This window comes from Haematobia irritans, chromosome 1 (genome assembly GCF_050003625.1).
Source record: "Haematobia irritans isolate KBUSLIRL chromosome 1, ASM5000362v1, whole genome shotgun sequence".
NCBI classification, from domain to species: domain Eukaryota; kingdom Metazoa; phylum Arthropoda; class Insecta; order Diptera; family Muscidae; genus Haematobia; species Haematobia irritans.
The window spans coordinates 39,654,544-39,671,781 of record NC_134397.1 but is presented as its reverse complement, the minus strand read 5'-3'; the positions used below and the strand labels follow the sequence as shown (position 1 = coordinate 39,671,781).

Genomic DNA, 17,238 nt, shown 5'->3' with positions numbered 1-17,238 from the left:
ACAATCCAATTGATACAAATCATTTTTAATCTTTGCAGAGGCCAAAATGTTGCCTTTATCGTCAAATATGTGACATGATTCGCCCTTGAAAATGACTTTTTTGTTATTTTTAGTGATTTGTCTGACGGAAAGTAAACTTGTGCATAGATTTGGAACATATTCCACATCTTTTACAGTCACAATTCCGGACTCCTTTCCGACATTTACTTCCAAGTCAATATCTCCGACTGATTGCACTTGAAGTTCATCTTTATTTGCAACTATGACTTTTTTTCCTTCAACATTCTTTTTGTTGTACATATACTCGTCAGAATTTGTCATATGGTTACTTGCGCCGCTATCTATGTACCACGAGTACGCATTGGTATTCATATCGGTAGCAGCATTGGCACAAATTCCAGCTTCTGTCTTAGCAAATAAAATTTCCGATTTCTTACCATATTTGTTCTTGGCTGCTTGTCTGTAATCATTCTTACTTGGACAGTTCTTCGCAATGTGACCAGTTTTCTTGCAGTTAAAACAAATGACTTGCTTCTTGTTTTTGTTTGATGACTTCGCTTGGAGAACAGCTTCCTTGTCAATGTTCTGGTCGAATTTCGCATCTTGCAATAAAAGGTTCTTGACAATATCCACAGTCAATTTTTCTTTGGAATTTTCGACGGCCATTACCAAGGGTTTGAAATCGTCGCTCAACCCAGCTAACATTAGTGAGGCTGTCAGCTCGTCATCTATATTCAAACCTGCGTTTTTTACCTTGATAGCCGTAATTATCAGCTCATTTACATAATCTTGGACCGATTTATAATCCTTAAACTTGATGTTCACAAGCTGTTTTAATAGTTCAACTTTTTTAGTTAGCCCATTATCCTCATATGCTTTGAGCAATGCATTCCATGCAGCTTTGGCTGTCGTTGCTGTGGCAATATGTCCATAATTGTTGGGGTCAACCATCAATGTTATTTCCGCTAATGCACGTTCGTTCAATTCCGTATTAGGCATATCCTCGTTAACGGCTTTCCAGCATCCTTTTATCACCAATAAAGATTTTGCTTGTCTTTTCAGACATCAAAGTTCTCCCTGCCCTTTAATCGCTCTAAAGGGCACGTTATATTATTGCTGGCCATTTTTTTCAATTTCTTTTTTACCAAAACGATTTGAAAAAAAATATTTTACGTGTCTATAGGTCCATAACCTATTGTGTTAAAATTTTATTTAAACTGAAAAAATATGTATTCATAAATCTAACATATTCATAGTTAAAGTATATAAACTACTGCGTTATTACAATTTGTAACACAGTGGAAAAACGCACAGTATATATTGATTGAAATGTATTTTACATTCTATTTCCAACAAAATCCCTATTCACGAAAAAATATTTCCAATTTGGGGAAAATCTCCAATACTGGCAACACTGATTCCACTATTTAATTTTTTTAAAGTTAATTGTATAAAATAAATATTTTAATTAAAAAAAAATTTAGAACTTTTTCGATCAACTTTTTAATTGGAAATATTTTGGTGATAGTTTAAGGTGGCAGTACGATTTAGTTCAGGCTGATTTAGACTAATTAGTTCATTGTGGTTTTGTGGTGATAGTTTTTTTTTTCTGTGTTTTGTTTATGGGTCGGATTTAACAATTTATACAATTAATGTTCTAAATATCTCTTTACTTACCCCAATAAGGAACAATGAAAATATGTCAACCTTGAGCCGACACCTTTTGGCGGTGGTAGCATTTGATCGTTTGTTACAATCTGAGCTTTCTTATATGCATCATAACGAAGCACAAAACACAGCAACAAACCGGGCATTACAATATCACCCAAACCCAACATGGAAAAGTGACCGGTATTGTGTATGCTAGGAAAAACCAGTTTGCCAGGCAAATTTAATTTCGGTGCTTCTTTAACCATATTTCCCAAATTTAGTTTTCGCGCCACAATACCCACTGGATTTTCTGCTGGGCGTGTGGCAACTTTCACCATAACATTTGTGCTAAATATGTATGAGGAGAAGAAAACCCAAAAGACATCATATATAAGCAGACCGGTTAGCAGGAGAGTGGAGACTTTTAGACTCGGCAAACGTACGAATGCAATGAAGGCCACACAAAGGCCCATACCCATAGCTGGAAGTAGGATAAGTATATAAAAGAGATTATTAATATAAATAAAAAATAAATATGTGATATGTAATGCAAAAAAGTAAATCGGTTTTTTATTTCAGAACCACAAAAAAAAAAATAACAATTCCGGAAATGACATTAAATTTTAGAATCAGTTTGGATTTTATCGAATTTACCACCCTTAGCACGAATTATGGCCGACAAAGCCATCACACGCTGCATGAAAGCGGCTCTGCGGTGTTTTGGCGCCTTCTTGGCGTAAGCAACTATTTGGTATTTTTTTAGTGCCAACATTCCATTGTGACGTGATCAACATTTTGAAATTTTTTAATGCCACCTCTCCAAAATACTTAACGGATTGAGATTCACCAAAATCGTGCTGAGTGCGATGGTGTTGAGTCGTGTTGTAATGTCCGTGATCTGCGGACGAAATCAATGTCTTCTCAGGGCTTCAATACTGTCTTTAGCACATTTTCCCCATAATAATGGACATTTAATATGACCTCACGGTCGATGAATACGAGGGGGGAACGACCATCGGACGTTTCTGTGTTCCACTCCATTTCCATTCACTTTCATTTGAATTCACAAAGCCAATCAAAGATGCGAATTTTTCGTGCAAGCGAAGCAACTACTTGGCTCTTTCCCTTCTATTTTTTTTTTTTTTGAACTGGTGACCTCTTACATTTTTTGGAACTGTGGCTTTAGACCAAAAGCTCCTTTTTCAATATGTGTTACATCCGTTCACTCGATCCACCGTGGTTAAATGTATATGTTAGCTGGCCCACCTTGTATACAAAGGGTCATGATTATGGTTCAATACCAGTTTCGATGAAATCTATTCAGCGGTAGCGGTGGATTGTCCCCTCTCGGTAATGCTGGTGACATTTCAAAAGTTTCCATATGTTCTGCTCACGGCCAAGTGCAGGGTGGCAAACCACTGCGGCGTGGATTTCGATCAACCTGAAGTTGGTCGCAATATATATCAGCCACCCTGTATAGTCTTCTTAATAATTGTTTAATAATTTTGTTTTAAATTCTTGTATGCATTTCTAATGAAATCTTCGTTTGCATTATGTTGCCTTGTGTTTTATTAGGGAGAGAAATGTATAAGTCGATAATAACGTTCTATGCAAATTATGCTGACAAAAACAGAAACTCGTTTATTAAGGATATCTTCATAGCCCCTACGAAATTGTAAACTAGTGAATTTCCACAAGTAAGTTATTATCGACAATTGTATACTTCCTTATCGAAGTTTTCATTAAAGAAGTACATGTGAACCTTTTTTTATTTTCTCTTCAATTACTTAAAATCGCCGTCTTACCATCCATTAATAACCAATGTCCAGTTAGCACCCACACACAAACAATTGACACAGATAAGGTAAAACTGAACAATTCAGCGGCAGTAAAACGACCACAGACCCCAAATGAGATTCTTGTGCCATCAGTGCAGGGGCGTATTATATACTGACACATGGGCAAGAGTAAGAAGGCCAAAGCCACTGTGGCAATTACTATGGAATAGAAAAAAGAATAAAAAATGAATCATAGAATCATCTTCTTAGGAATTTCAAAAATGGGAGTAAAACTTACTTGCAGTACAAACGGCAAACAGCAGTTGCATTGAATCAAAAAAGAAGAACATAATTAACAGTGATATAGAGGCGCCCAAAGGCAAACACAATGCATGCATTGTATCCAACGTAGCAAATTTACCTGTAAGAAGAAAAGTGAAAAAAATTAAATGAAATGTAAGATGACACAATATAAATATTTAGTATGACTTCATGATGCAGTTTTTTTTATAACAAAGTGAGAAAGAAATAAAAATTGGGTGCATCTTCAAGAACCTTGACACATAAATCGTTAAAATCTCACGATTTTATCTGTCCTCGAAAATTAGGAAATTTTTCCTATCCGAATTTTTAGTCGTTATCCGAAATTGGTATTTAAGCCATATGTTCTAGTGATATTAAATCAACAACTTGAAAGAAAAGTTAGCAAGAACATTTTAATTAGAATTGCAATGTGACAAAAGAGTGGAAAGGATATGAAATTAAAATTTTATTGTCTAATATGATAACCAATGCCTTGAATTACTGCCCGATTCCATGTTTTTGCCCAAACACAAGGGACGTCCTTCTTATAGCCAAATCACACCGGCATGTCATCCCACGAAAAATTAAATATTTTTGATGTTCCGCCGACTGGAATAGAACTCAAGACTATTGGAATGCATGGCGAGCACGGTTGCCACTCGATCCAAAAATAATCTAGCAAATTTTGAATAAAATTTTATTTCTATAGAAAATTTTGTCAAAATTTTTAATCCTATAGAAAATTTTGTCAAAATTTTATTCCTATAGAAAATTTTGTCAAAATTTTATTCCTATAGAAAATTTTGTCAAAATTTTATTCCTATAGAAAATTTTGTCAACATTTTATTCCTATAAAAAATTTTCTCAAAATTTTATTCCTAGAGAACATATTGTCAAAATTTTATTTCTATATAAAATGTTGTCAAAATTTTATTCCTATAGAAAATTTTGTCAAAATTTTATTTCTATAGAAGATTTTGTCAAAATTGTATTTTTATATAAAATTTTGTCAAAATTTTATTCCTATAGAAAATTTTGTCAAAATTTTATTTCTAAAAAAAATTATCAAAATTTTATTCGTTTTGTTTGTAATTGTTGGCTTCTCTTCAATCGTTATTGTTGTTTTTGATCTCAGCTTAAAGCCATGCATTGACTAAACTACAAGTGTAGCTTAACCAAAAGAGGAAAAAGTATGCTTGTCAAATTTATTTGGGCAAAGCCCTATAGACTGCAAGATGGTTGGAGCTTGGTTAAGCTACACTTGTAGTTTCGTCAATGCATGGCTTTAAGCTGAGATCAAAAATAACAATAAAATTTTATTCCTATAGAAAATTTTGCCAAAATCTTATTCCAAGAGAAAATTTCAAAATTTTAGTTTTGTAGAAAAATTTGTTAAAAATTTATTTCTACAGAAAATTTTGTCAAAATTTTATTCCTATAGAAAATTTTGTTAAAATGTTATTCCTAGTGAAAATATTGTCAAAATTTTATTCCTATAGAAAATGTTGTCAAATTTTTATTCCTATAGAAAATTTTGTCAAAATTTTATTTCTAGAAAAAAATTGTCAAAATTTTATTCCTATAGAAAATTTTGCCAAAATCTTATTCCAAGAGAAAATGTCAAAATTTTAGTTTTATAGAAAAACTTGTCAAAAATTTATTTCTATAGAAAATTTTGTCAAAATTTTATTTATATAGAAAATTTTGTCAAAATTTTATTTCTATAGAAAATTTTGTCAAAATTTTATTTCTATAGAAAATTTTGTCAAAATTTTATTTCTATAGAAAATTTTGTCAAAATTTTATTTCTATAGAAAATTATGTTAAAATTTTATTCCTATAGAAAATTTTGTTAAAATTTTATTCCTATAGAAAATTTTGTTAAAATTTTATTCCTATAGAAAATGTTGTCAAATTTGTATTCCTATAGAAAATTTTGTCAAAATTTTATTTCTAGAAAAAATTGTCAAAATTTTATTCCTATAGAAAATTTTGCCAAAATCTTATTCCAAGAGAAAATGTCAAAATTTTAGTTTTATAGAAAAACTTGTCAAAAATTTATTTCTATAGAAAATTTTGTCAAAATTTTATTGCTATAGAAACTTTTGTTAAAATGTTATTCCTAGTGAAAATATTGTAAAAATTTTATTCCTATAGAAAATGTTGTCAAATTTTTATTCCTATAGAAAATTTTGTCAAAAGTTTATTCCTATAGAAAATTTTGTTAAAATTTTATTCCTATAGAAAATTTTGTCAACATTTTATTCCTATAAAAAATATTCTCAAAATTTTATTCCTAGAGAACATATTATCAACATTTTATTCATATAGAAAATTTTGTCAAAATTTTATTTCTATAGAAAATTTTGTCAAAATTTTATTTCTATAGAAAATTTTGTCAAAATTTTATTTATATAGAAAATTTTGTCAAAATTTTATTTCTATAGAAAATTTTGTCAAAATTTTATTTCTATAGAAAATTATGTTAAAATTTTATTCCTATAGACAATTTTGTTAAAATTTTATTCCTATAGAAAATTTTGTTAAAATTTTATTTCTATAGAAAATTTTGTCAAAATTTTATTTCTATAGAAAATTTTGTCAAAGAGAAAATAGAACATTTTTTCAACATTTTATTTCTATAGAAAATTTTGTCAAAATTTTATTTCTATAGAAAATTTTGTCAAAATTTTATTTCTATAGAAAATTTTGTCAAAATTTTATTTATATAGAAAATTTTGTCAAAATTTTATTTCTATAGAAAATTTTGTCAAAATTTTATTTCTATAGAAAATTTTGTCAAAATTTTATTTCTATAGAAAATTATGTTAAAATTTTATTCCTATAGAAAATTTTGTTAAAATTTTATTCCTATAGAAAATTTTGTTAAAATTTTATTTCTATAGAAAATTTTGTCAAAATTTTATTTCTATAGAAAATTTTGTCAAAGAGAAAATGAGCCCTAATTTTAATTTGCGGTTGATTTCCATACTTCCGTTATATTTTGTTGGGGCTCATTTTCGTGGGGCTCATTTTCGTGGGGCTCATTTTCGTGGGGCTCATATTCGTTATGAAGCGTCGCACCACTTTTTCATTCATTTGGATTTTCGGGCTCATTTTCCTGAAGCCTATTTTCCATACCGCCAACTGAAATGTGAATTTCTTGTCAAAAATTTATTCCTATAAAAAATTTTATTCCTAGAGAAAATATTGTCAAAAGTTATTCCTATAGAAAATTTTCTCAAAATTTTATTCCTAAAGAAAATTTTGTCAAAATTTTATTCCTATAGAAAATTTTGTCAAAATTTTATTTCTATAGAGAATTTTTGCAAAATTTTATTTCTATAGAAAATTTTGTCAAAGTTTTATTTCTATAGAAAATTTTGTCAAAATTTTATTTATATAGAAAATTTTGTCAAAATTTTATTTCTATAGAAAATTTTGTCAAAATTTTATTTCTATAGAAAATTTTGTCAAAATTTTATTTCTATAGAAAATTTTGTCAAAATTTTATTCCTACAGAAAATTTTGTCAAAATTTTATTGCTATAGAAAATTTTGTCAACATTTTATTCCTATAAAAAATTTTGTCAAAATTTTATATCTATAGAAAATTTTGTCAAAATTTTATATCTATAGAAAATTTTGTCAAAATTTTATTTCTATAGAAAATTTTGTCAAAGAGAAAATGAGCCCTAATTTTAATTTGCGGTTGATTTCCATACTTCCGTTATATTTTGTTGGGGCTCATTTTCGTGGGGCTCATTTTCGTGGGGCTCATATTCATTATGAGGCGTCGCCCCACTTTTTCATTCATTTGGATTTTGGGGCTCATTTTCCTGAAGCCTATTTTCCATACCGCCAACTGAAATATGAAAATTGTAAGGAGAAAGTCTATTACTTTGTAAAATATAATATCTCGCTGAAGATGATCACCGATGGTGTAACGAAATATCCGAGAACAGCAATATTTCAATAAAAAGTAATGAAAAATATTAACACCAGCATTTTTCATTAGTCCATGACCTCAAGCCAAACAAATAATCCCAAAATTGTAAAATTCCAAAGGTCAACTAACAAAACTAAACAAAATTTTATTTCTATAATAAATTTTGGCAAAATTTTATTTCTATAGAAAATTATGTCAAAGAGAAAGTGAGCCCTAATTTTATTTTGCGGTTGATTTTCATACTTCCGTTACATTTTGTTGGGGATCATATTCATTATGAAGCGTCGCCCCACTTTTTCATTCATTTGGATTTTGGGGCTCATTCTCCTGAGGCCTATTTTCATACCGTCAACTGAAATATGAAAATCTACCCCAAAATAAAATTAGAGTTCAATTTTTTTTATTTAAAAGATTTTTTTTATTTAAAAAATTAAATATGTGAAATCATAGGAAAGTTTTAAAAATGCCACGCAAACGTTAAATTTGGTGCGATACAACGATATTCAGAACCATAAAAGTGCGTATAGTTGCTGCCATTATCCCTAAATGCGAAAATAGGCCCCATTTGAATACGAAACACAATCCCAAAAAAAGGAAATTAGGGTTTATTTTTATAATGCAAACGTGCGCCAAATATAAAATTATGTTACTCCCCAAAAAAGGTGCTTTGAATATGGGCACCACGAAAATGAGCCCCAAACCTAAATGAAGTAGGACCCCAAAAATTTATATAAATATGAAAAAAAATCAAGTTTTGCAGGAGTTTTTTATATCGGCCAAAATGGCATAATGTGAACAAAATACCAGGTATACCGGTATGAAGTGAGCGTCAAGATGCGACTGTCTCAATAGGGAACATTCGAGCCCTTATTTTTGTTTGTTTGTATGCTATGACATCTGTGAAAAATATTTCGTATACATGAAGTAATTGAAAAGACAACATAATATCTTTTCATCGTGTTAAAAATGTCGGAATTTTGCACCAGAAAGTGGTGATTTGCGGAATGCATTAGTTTTTTGTTTTCATTTGAAGAAAAGTGCTGCAGAGTCGCATCGAATGCTAGTCGAGGCATATCATGTTCATGCTCTATCAGAAGCAACATGCAAAAGAATGTTTCAACAGTTCAGAAATAATTAGTTGGATGTAGAAAGAAATGAAGAACGTGAAGACCATCAAAAAAGTTTGAAGACGCCGAATTGCAAACGATATTGGATGGAGAGTCAAAAGCAAAGGCAGCAATGTCAAATGTTGCACAACAAACAATTTCCGATCGTTTAAATGCTATGTGAAAGAAAAAATGCTAGGTTAGGTTAGGTTAGGTGGCAGCCCGATGTATCAGGTTCACTTAGACTATTCAGTCCATTGTGATACCACATTGGTGAACTTCTCTCTTATCACTGAGTGCTGCCCGATTCCATGTTAAGCTCAATGACAAGGGACCTCCTTTTTATAGCCGAGTCCGAACGGCGTTTCACATTACAGTGAAACCACTTAGAGAAGCATTGAAACCCTCAGAAATGTCACCAGCATTACTGAGGTGGGATAATCCACCGCTGAGAAACTTTTTGGTGTTCGGTCGAAGCAGGAATCGAACCCACGACCTTGTGTATGCAAGGCGGGCATGCTAACCATTGCACCACGGTGGCTCCCAAGAAAAAATGCTATGGAAGAGAACAAAATAAACGCTCACTTCATACCGGTATACCTGGTATTAGCAAGGAAGACAATTTTCAAAAATTAATAAGCTAAATTATTTTATGGAAATAAAATTGTCATTTTATTAAATTTACGTTAATTTAGTCTTAACTTGCGATTAAATTGTTCGTCATTGTAATGAATGTTTAATTTAATGGCGAATTATCTATATATATAAAATTCAATCTATGTTTGTTTATTTGTTTGTTTGTATGTACCGAGTTGGCTCCGAAACGGCTGAACCGATTTACTTGAAATCGTAGGGGGCGTTCTTGTGGTGAAAATAGGGTACCTCATTTTTGGACACCTGGTCGCGGAGGAGGACCTCCCCTTTGTCCGACTTTTTGAAAATTGAACCAAAGTTGACCGATTTGCTTGAAATTTTCATTGAAGGTTGGGGTTGGCATCTAGATAAAGATCCGCTACTTTATATTTCGATATTTGGTGGCGGAGGGGGATCTCCCCTTTCTTTGATTTTTTTTAATGTACAGTGAAAAAACTAAAATTCTCTAAATTATTTGAGATTTACAGAGAACATGCGGTGAGGTTATGGAATTAATATGGGGTAGCTGATGATTTCATATGTGGTCGGGGAGGGGGACCTCCCCCTTGCCCTACTTTTTGAAACTTGGAACAAAATTATGCGATTTGCTTGAAATTTTCATTGAATGTTGCCATCTAGACAAAAATCCGCTACATTATTTTTCGATATTTGGTCGGGGAGGGGGACCACCCCTTTGCCCGACTTTTTTTTAAGTACAGTGAAAACAAAACTAAACTCCCCCGACTGAAATTTTACGGAAAAAATGGGTGAGGTTATGAAATTTATATCACGTTCCTGATTTTTTAATAAAAATAAAAGGGCATAGGGAGACATCCGCTTCTCTTAAGTATATACAGAGAAACAATTTAACTTTACCGAGTTACTTGAAATTTACACAGGACTGGGGAGAGGTTACGATATTAATAGTTGATACCTGATTTTGTGATATTTGGACGAAAGAGAGGCCGCCCCTTTAGGCTTATAATTTGCTTGACATTTTCTGAGACGTTTACAAAAGGTACGCTACATCACTTTTCGACATTTGGTCGAGGGGGAAATTCTTAAGTTTTCTTGAAATTTACAAAGGCGGTGGGGGAAGGTTATGAACGAAGGGGCAACCTTCCTTGCCCCACACTTGAAGGAAAGTTTCAAGAATTTTCAGGGAAGGTTAGGGGTGCTATTCACTACGGTGTTTGTCGATATTGTATCGGGGAAAGTGACGTCCCTTTAAAACAATAGAGCAAAATTTAAACATCTCCGATCTACTTGAAATTTACAGGGAACGTGGGAGGAGGTGATTAAATTTATACGTGATTTTTAAATTAGTATATGATTTTTCGATATCTGGTTGTGGAAGGGGAAAATTTGAATAAACTTTGTCGATTTACTTCGATAGAATTTATAGGGACCATTGAGTAGTTGTGAAATTACTATAGGGGTACGTCATAGTCCGATATCAGGTCGGAGTGGAGCGAAGGAGAGGAGAGGGTTCCCTTTTGTCCGTTTTTTTTTCTTAAATTGAAAGTAGAGGGTTGTCCGTAAATGGGAACTCGGTACATAATTTTATGATATTTGCACAGTATTCTGCCAGACTTAGTAAAGAACTTAAATTTACATGAAATTGGCAGCCAAATGTTAATGTGGTAACATTTTTTACTACTTTTGCTTTTTCCGATTTATTGAATTGGAAACAATAATTCTTTGTATGTTATGTTATTATAATATAGTGCTTAATTTTCAGATATGTTGAGGAGAAGGATACATTTCCACACTTAAAATTTACAAGAAATATAGAAGATTTTCCAACTACTTGAATACAGAACATTATTTAAAAAATTTTGAGGAAAGGGTACACCCTCTCCCCGACATTTTTTAAGACGAACCGTTTTACATATGCATATCCGCCGTATTTGTATCTATAAATGAAAAAGCAAGTAGTCCGATTTGTTTGAAAGAATTCAAATCTTTTCGAATTTGTTTTCAGCACGAAGGATATGGTTGACTAAGTTCCTACAAAAACACTTCGGAAGGCGCAGCGAAGCGGGCCGGGTTACGCTAGTTTCACATAATATTAATGAACTTGTTCATTGTCTTAATGAAATAGTTTCATTATGTTATGTTATGCAATTTTCTTTTTTTTTACAATATAAGAAAAACTAAAACTTACTTGGCTCCTGTTGGACAGGCTCTCCCGTTAGTAGATTTGTCGTTGATTCATTACGTTTCTTTAGCTCCCGCTCTCGGGCTTCCTGTTCAATGTTTAAACTGCGAAAGCTACCATAGACTATCAATAGCATCGATATAAGGCATGTCGAAACTCTTGATGAATCCATGATGCTGCCAGCGGCTATTTGAAAGGTATTTGTTGTTGTACTACTACTATCGATAAGTAAACCGGCTCCGGCTGCTGCTCCTGCTTCACCATTTAAAGAACCGGGCGACATTGCCACCCAAACACCTTTAAAAATTTAACCTTACTGCAACACCAACTGCAGTAAGAAGTGATGATGATGATGATACTGATACTGATGTGTTGGATGATTTGTCGAAGCTTTCTATAGCTAATTGGCCAAAATTTTGGAGTATTTCTTATGCAATGCAAGGGGGGCTTGATAGCTGCTCACACCTCTGGCTTAGATTAAATTCTTCAGCCACTTCTTTAGGGATTTTTGTAATGTCCCCCTGTGTTTGTGAGTGTGTGTGTGTGTGTGAGTTTCGTTTATAAAATGCAATTTATTCCATTTTTTTATTATTTCCTATGGAAAATGATGATAGATGAATGAAAGTGAGTAAGAGTAAAGTGGTTCTTCTTTGAAAAACTCTAGGGAACGAACACTTGTTGTATGTGTGTTCTTGCTCTTTACGACGATTCCGTTTCCGTTTCCTTGTTTCCTTCTGCTTATACAAAACCACAAACTCACTGCTCACTGTTTCGATGATGGATGACAACTGTGGTGATTCGAATATCGTTGGTGGGAATTATTGTTGTAATATGCAGCAGTAGATAAACAACGACGACGACGACGATGACGACGAAGGAGGTGTGTTTCAAATTCAATTTGATAACTCAACATGCCGTGCATTACCTATGTTACCACCATTAACTCTCACACAGACACCAGCGTAACACTAGCACTCCGTCACAATTTGATAATTCAATCGCTTAGCATAACCCAGCAGTAATAGTGACCCTACCGGCGGTAGGATTATTAGTATTTCTTTGATTGTTGTTGCTGGCTGTTGCTGTTGTTGTAGTTGTTAACACTGCCACATTAATAATAATACTGCTGATATATCATATCAGTATCTCTTAGAACCACCAGCAGACATTTATCTGAAGACAAACATTGTCATTGTTGCGTTCTAAAAGTAAATGTGTAAAAGATAAGAAAACCAATTTTACACAGGTTAGTAAATTCCAATGTAAATATGTATGTATGTATTTATGAGAATATATGTACATATATTTGAAAGAAATCTACTATATATGTATACTAAATGGATATTTAAAGTAAAGTAATTGTATTTATGGTCTTTTTGAATTGTTCGGAGAGTTTTCATAAGTACCCCAATATGTAAAGGGGGGAGGGGTTGGCCCCCATCAACAAGGTGATGCACATACATATATAAAATTTGGTGGTAAAGAAAAAAAATTTTAAGAGATCATTGACCTTGTTGTTTTGAATATGGTTATCGGAAATTTATATCAAATTATTATCATTTATTCCATACAAAATGCCGGTTATTGCCTGGAGATTGAAAATTCCCTTTTGTCATTAAAGTCAATATTAAAATTATAAAAAAAAGGTCCAAAATAATAATGATTTCTATAGAAACTTTTTTGGCAACTTTTATTTCTATAGAAAATTTTCGGACAAAATTTCATTTCTATAGAAAATTTTGTCAAAATTTTATTTCTACAGAAAATTTTGTCAAAATTTTATTTCTTTGGAAATTTTTGACAAAATTTTATTTCTATAGAAAATTTTATAAAAATTTTATTTCTATAGGAAATTTTGTCAAAATTTTATTTCTATAGAAAAATTTTGTCAAAATTTTATTTCTATAAAAATGTTTGCCAAAATTTCATTTCTATAGAAAATTTTTGACAAAATTTTATTTCTATAGAAAATTTAGTCGAAATTTTATTTCTATAGAAAATTTTGTCAAAATTTTATTTCTATAGAAAATTTTGTCAAAATTTTATTTCTATAAAAATTTTTGTCAAAATTTTATTTCTATAGAAAATTTTGTCAAAATTTTATTTCTATAGAAAATTTTGTCGAAATTTTATTTCTATAGAAAATTTTGACAAAATTTTATTTCTATAGAAAATTATGTCAAAATTTTATTTCTATAGAAAATTTTGTCAAAATTTTATTTCTATAGAAAATTTTGACAAAATTTTATTTCGATAAAAAATTTTGTCAAAATTTTATTTCTATAGAATATTTTGTCAAAATTTTATTTCTATAGAAAATTTTGTCAAAATTTGATTTCTATAGAATTTTTTTTTGGAAAATTTTATTTCTATAGAAAATATTTTGGCAAAATTTCAGAAAATTTTCTGAAAGAAATGTTTTATTATTTTATTTTAGAAGTTTATTATTTTCTAAAATTTTGTCAATATTTTATTTGTAACGAAAATTTTCTCAAAATTTTATTTCTATAGATTTCTTTTTGGCAAAATTTTATTTCTACAGAAAATGTTTGGCAAAATTTTATTTCTATAGAAAATTTTGTCGAAATTTTATTTCTATAGAAAATTTTGTCAAAATTTTATTTCTATAGAAAATTTTGTCGAAATTTTATTTCTATAGAAAATTTTGACAAAATTTTATTTCTATAGAAAATTATGTCAAAATTTTATTTCTATAGAAAATTTTGTCGAAATTTTATTTCTATAGAAAATTTTGACAAAATTTTATTTCTATAGAAAATTATGTCAAAATTTTATTTCTATAGAAAATTTTGTCAAAATTTTATTTCTATAGAAAATTTTGACAAAATTTTATTTCGATAAAAAATTTTGTCAAAATTTTATTTCTATAGAAAATATTTTGGCAAAATTTCAGAAAATTTTCTGAAAGAAATGTTGTATTACTTTATTTTAGAAGTTTATTATTTTCTAAAATTTTGTCAATATTTTATTTGTAACGAAAATTTTCTCAAAATTTTATTTCTATAGATTTCTTTTTGGCAAAATTTTATTTATACAGAAAATGTTTGGCAAAATTTTATTTCTATAGAATTTTTTTTTGCAAACTTATATATCTAAAAAAATTGTATATCTGGCAAATTTTTATTTCTATAAAAATTTTCTCAAAATTTTATTTCTATAGCAAATTTTGACAAAATTTTATTTCTATAAAAATTTTTGTCAAAATTTTATTTCTATAGAAAATTTTGTCAAAATTTTATTTCTATAGAAAATTTTGTCAAAATTTTATTTCTATAAAAATTTTTGTCAAAATTTTATTTCTATAGAAAATTTAGTCAAAATTTTATTTCTATAGAAAATTTTGTCGAAATTTTATTTCTATAGAAAATTTTGACAAAATTTTATTTCGATAGAAAATTTTGTCAAAACTTTTTTCTATAGAAAATTATGTCAAAATTTTATTTCTATAGAAAATTTTGTCAAAATTTTATTTCTATAAAAATTTTTGTCAAAATTTTATTTCTATAGAAAATGTTGTCAAAATTTTATTTCTATAGAAAATTTTGTCAAAATTTTATTTCTATAGAAAATTTTGACAAAATTTTATTTCTATAGAAAATTTGATCAAAATTTGATTTCTATAGAATTTTTTTTTGGAAAATTTTATTTCTATAGAAAATATTTTGGCAAAATTTTAGAAAATATTCTGAAAGAAATGTTTTATTATTTTATTTCAGAAGTTTATTATTTTCTAAAATTTTGTCAATATTTTATTTGTAAAGAAAATTTCCTCAAAATTTTATTTCTATAGATTTCTTTTTGGCAAAATTTTATTTCTATATTTTTTTTTGGCAAAATTTTATTTCTACAGAAAATGTTTTGGCAAAATTTTATTTCTATAGAATTTTTTTTTTGCAAAATTTTATATCTAAAAAAATTGTATATCTGGCAAATTTTTATTTCTATGGAAAATTTTATCAAAATTTTATTTCTATGGAAATGAAAATTGTTGGGCAAATTTTTTATATAAATAAAAAATTTTGTCAAAATTTTATTTCTATAGATTTTGTCAAAATTTTATTTCTATAGAAAATTTTGTCAAAATTTTATTTGTATAGAACATTTTTGGGCAAAATTTTATTTCTATAGATTTTGTCAAAATTTTATTTCTATAGAAAATTTTGTCAAAATTTTATTTCTATAGAAAATTTTGTCAACATTTTATTTCTATAGAAAATTTAGACAAAATTTTATTTCGATAGAAAATTTTGTCAACATATTATTTGTATAGAAAATTTTATCAAAATTTTATTTCTATAGAATTTTTTTTTTGGAAAATTTTATTTCTATAGAAAATATTTTGGCAAAATTTTAGAAAATTTTCTCAAAGAAATGTTTTATTATTTTATTTTAGAAGTTTATTAATTTTATTTCTATAGAAAATATTTGGGCAAAATTTTATTTCTATAGATTTTGTCAAAATTTTATTTCTATAGAAAATTTTGACAAAATTTTATTTCTATAGAAAATGTTGTCAATATTTTATTTGTAAAGAAAATTTTCTGAAAATTTTTCTATAGATTTTTTTTTTTTTTTTGGCAAAATTTTATTTCTATAAATTTTTTTGGCAATATTTTAGTTCTATAGAAAATGTTTTGGCAAAATTTTATTTCTTTAAAAATTTTTCTGACAAATTTTTGTTTCTATGGAAAATTTTATCAAAATTTTATCAAAATTTTATTTCTAATGAAAATTTTGTCACAATTTTCTCTCTATAGAAAATTTTTGGGCAAAATTTTATTTCTATAGAAAATTTTTGGGCAAACTTTTATTTCTATAGAAAATTTTTGGGCAAAATTTTATTTCTATAGATTTTGTCAAAATTTTATTTCTATAGAAAATTTTGTCAAAATTTTATTTCTATAGAAAATTTTGTCAACATTTTATTTCTATAGAAAATTTAGACAAAATTTTATTTCGATAGAAAATTTTGTCAACATATTATTTGTATAGAAAATTTTATCAAAATTTTATTTCTATAGAATTTTTTTTTTGGAAAATTTTATTTCTATAGAAAATATTTTGGCAAAATTTTAGAAAATTTTCTCAAAGAAATGTTTTATTATTTTATTTTAGAAGTTTATTAATTTTATTTCTATAGAAAATATTTGGGCAAAATTTTATTTCTATAGATTTTGTCAAAATTTTATTTCTATAGAAAATTTTGACAAAATTTTATTTCTATAGAAAATGTTGTCAATATTTTATTTGTAAAGAAAATTTTCTGAAAATTTTTCTATAGATTTTTTTTTTTTTTGGCAAAATTTTATTTCTATAAATTTTTTTGGCAATATTTTAGTTCTATAGAAAATGTTTTGGCAAAATTTTATTTCTATAAAAATTTTTCTGACAAATTTTTGTTTCTATGGAAAATTTTATCAAAATTTTATCAAAATTTTATTTCTAATGAAAATTTTGTCACAATTTTCTCTCTATAGAAAATTTTTGGGCAAAATTTTATTTCTATAGAAAATTTTTGGGCAAACTTTTATTTCTATAGAAAATTTTTGGGCAAAATTTTATTTCTATAGAAAATTTTTGGGCAAAATTTTATTTCTATAGATTTTGTCAAAATTTTATTTCTATAGAAAATTTTGTC

The 17,238-nt window shown here is 28.4% G+C and overlaps 1 protein-coding gene across 3 annotated transcripts in view; it reads right to left on the bottom strand.

Annotated features, from left to right (window-relative positions):
• Positions 1–17,238, bottom strand: part of SppL (signal peptide peptidase-like protein) — a 58,953-nt gene that overhangs the window by 8,578 nt on the left and 33,137 nt on the right. For all 3 annotated transcript variants that reach the window (XM_075289903.1, XM_075289902.1, XM_075289904.1), the window contains 4 exons: positions 11,586–12,781; positions 3,727–3,849; positions 3,456–3,647; positions 1,678–2,131 (listed from right to left, as the gene is read on the bottom strand). In XM_075289903.1, the coding sequence (XP_075146018.1) occupies positions 1,678–2,131; positions 3,456–3,647; positions 3,727–3,849; positions 11,586–11,862 (1,046 nt within the window). In that variant the 5' untranslated portion in view covers positions 11,863–12,781. The remainder of the gene's footprint in view (positions 1–1,677; positions 2,132–3,455; positions 3,648–3,726; positions 3,850–11,585; positions 12,782–17,238) is intronic.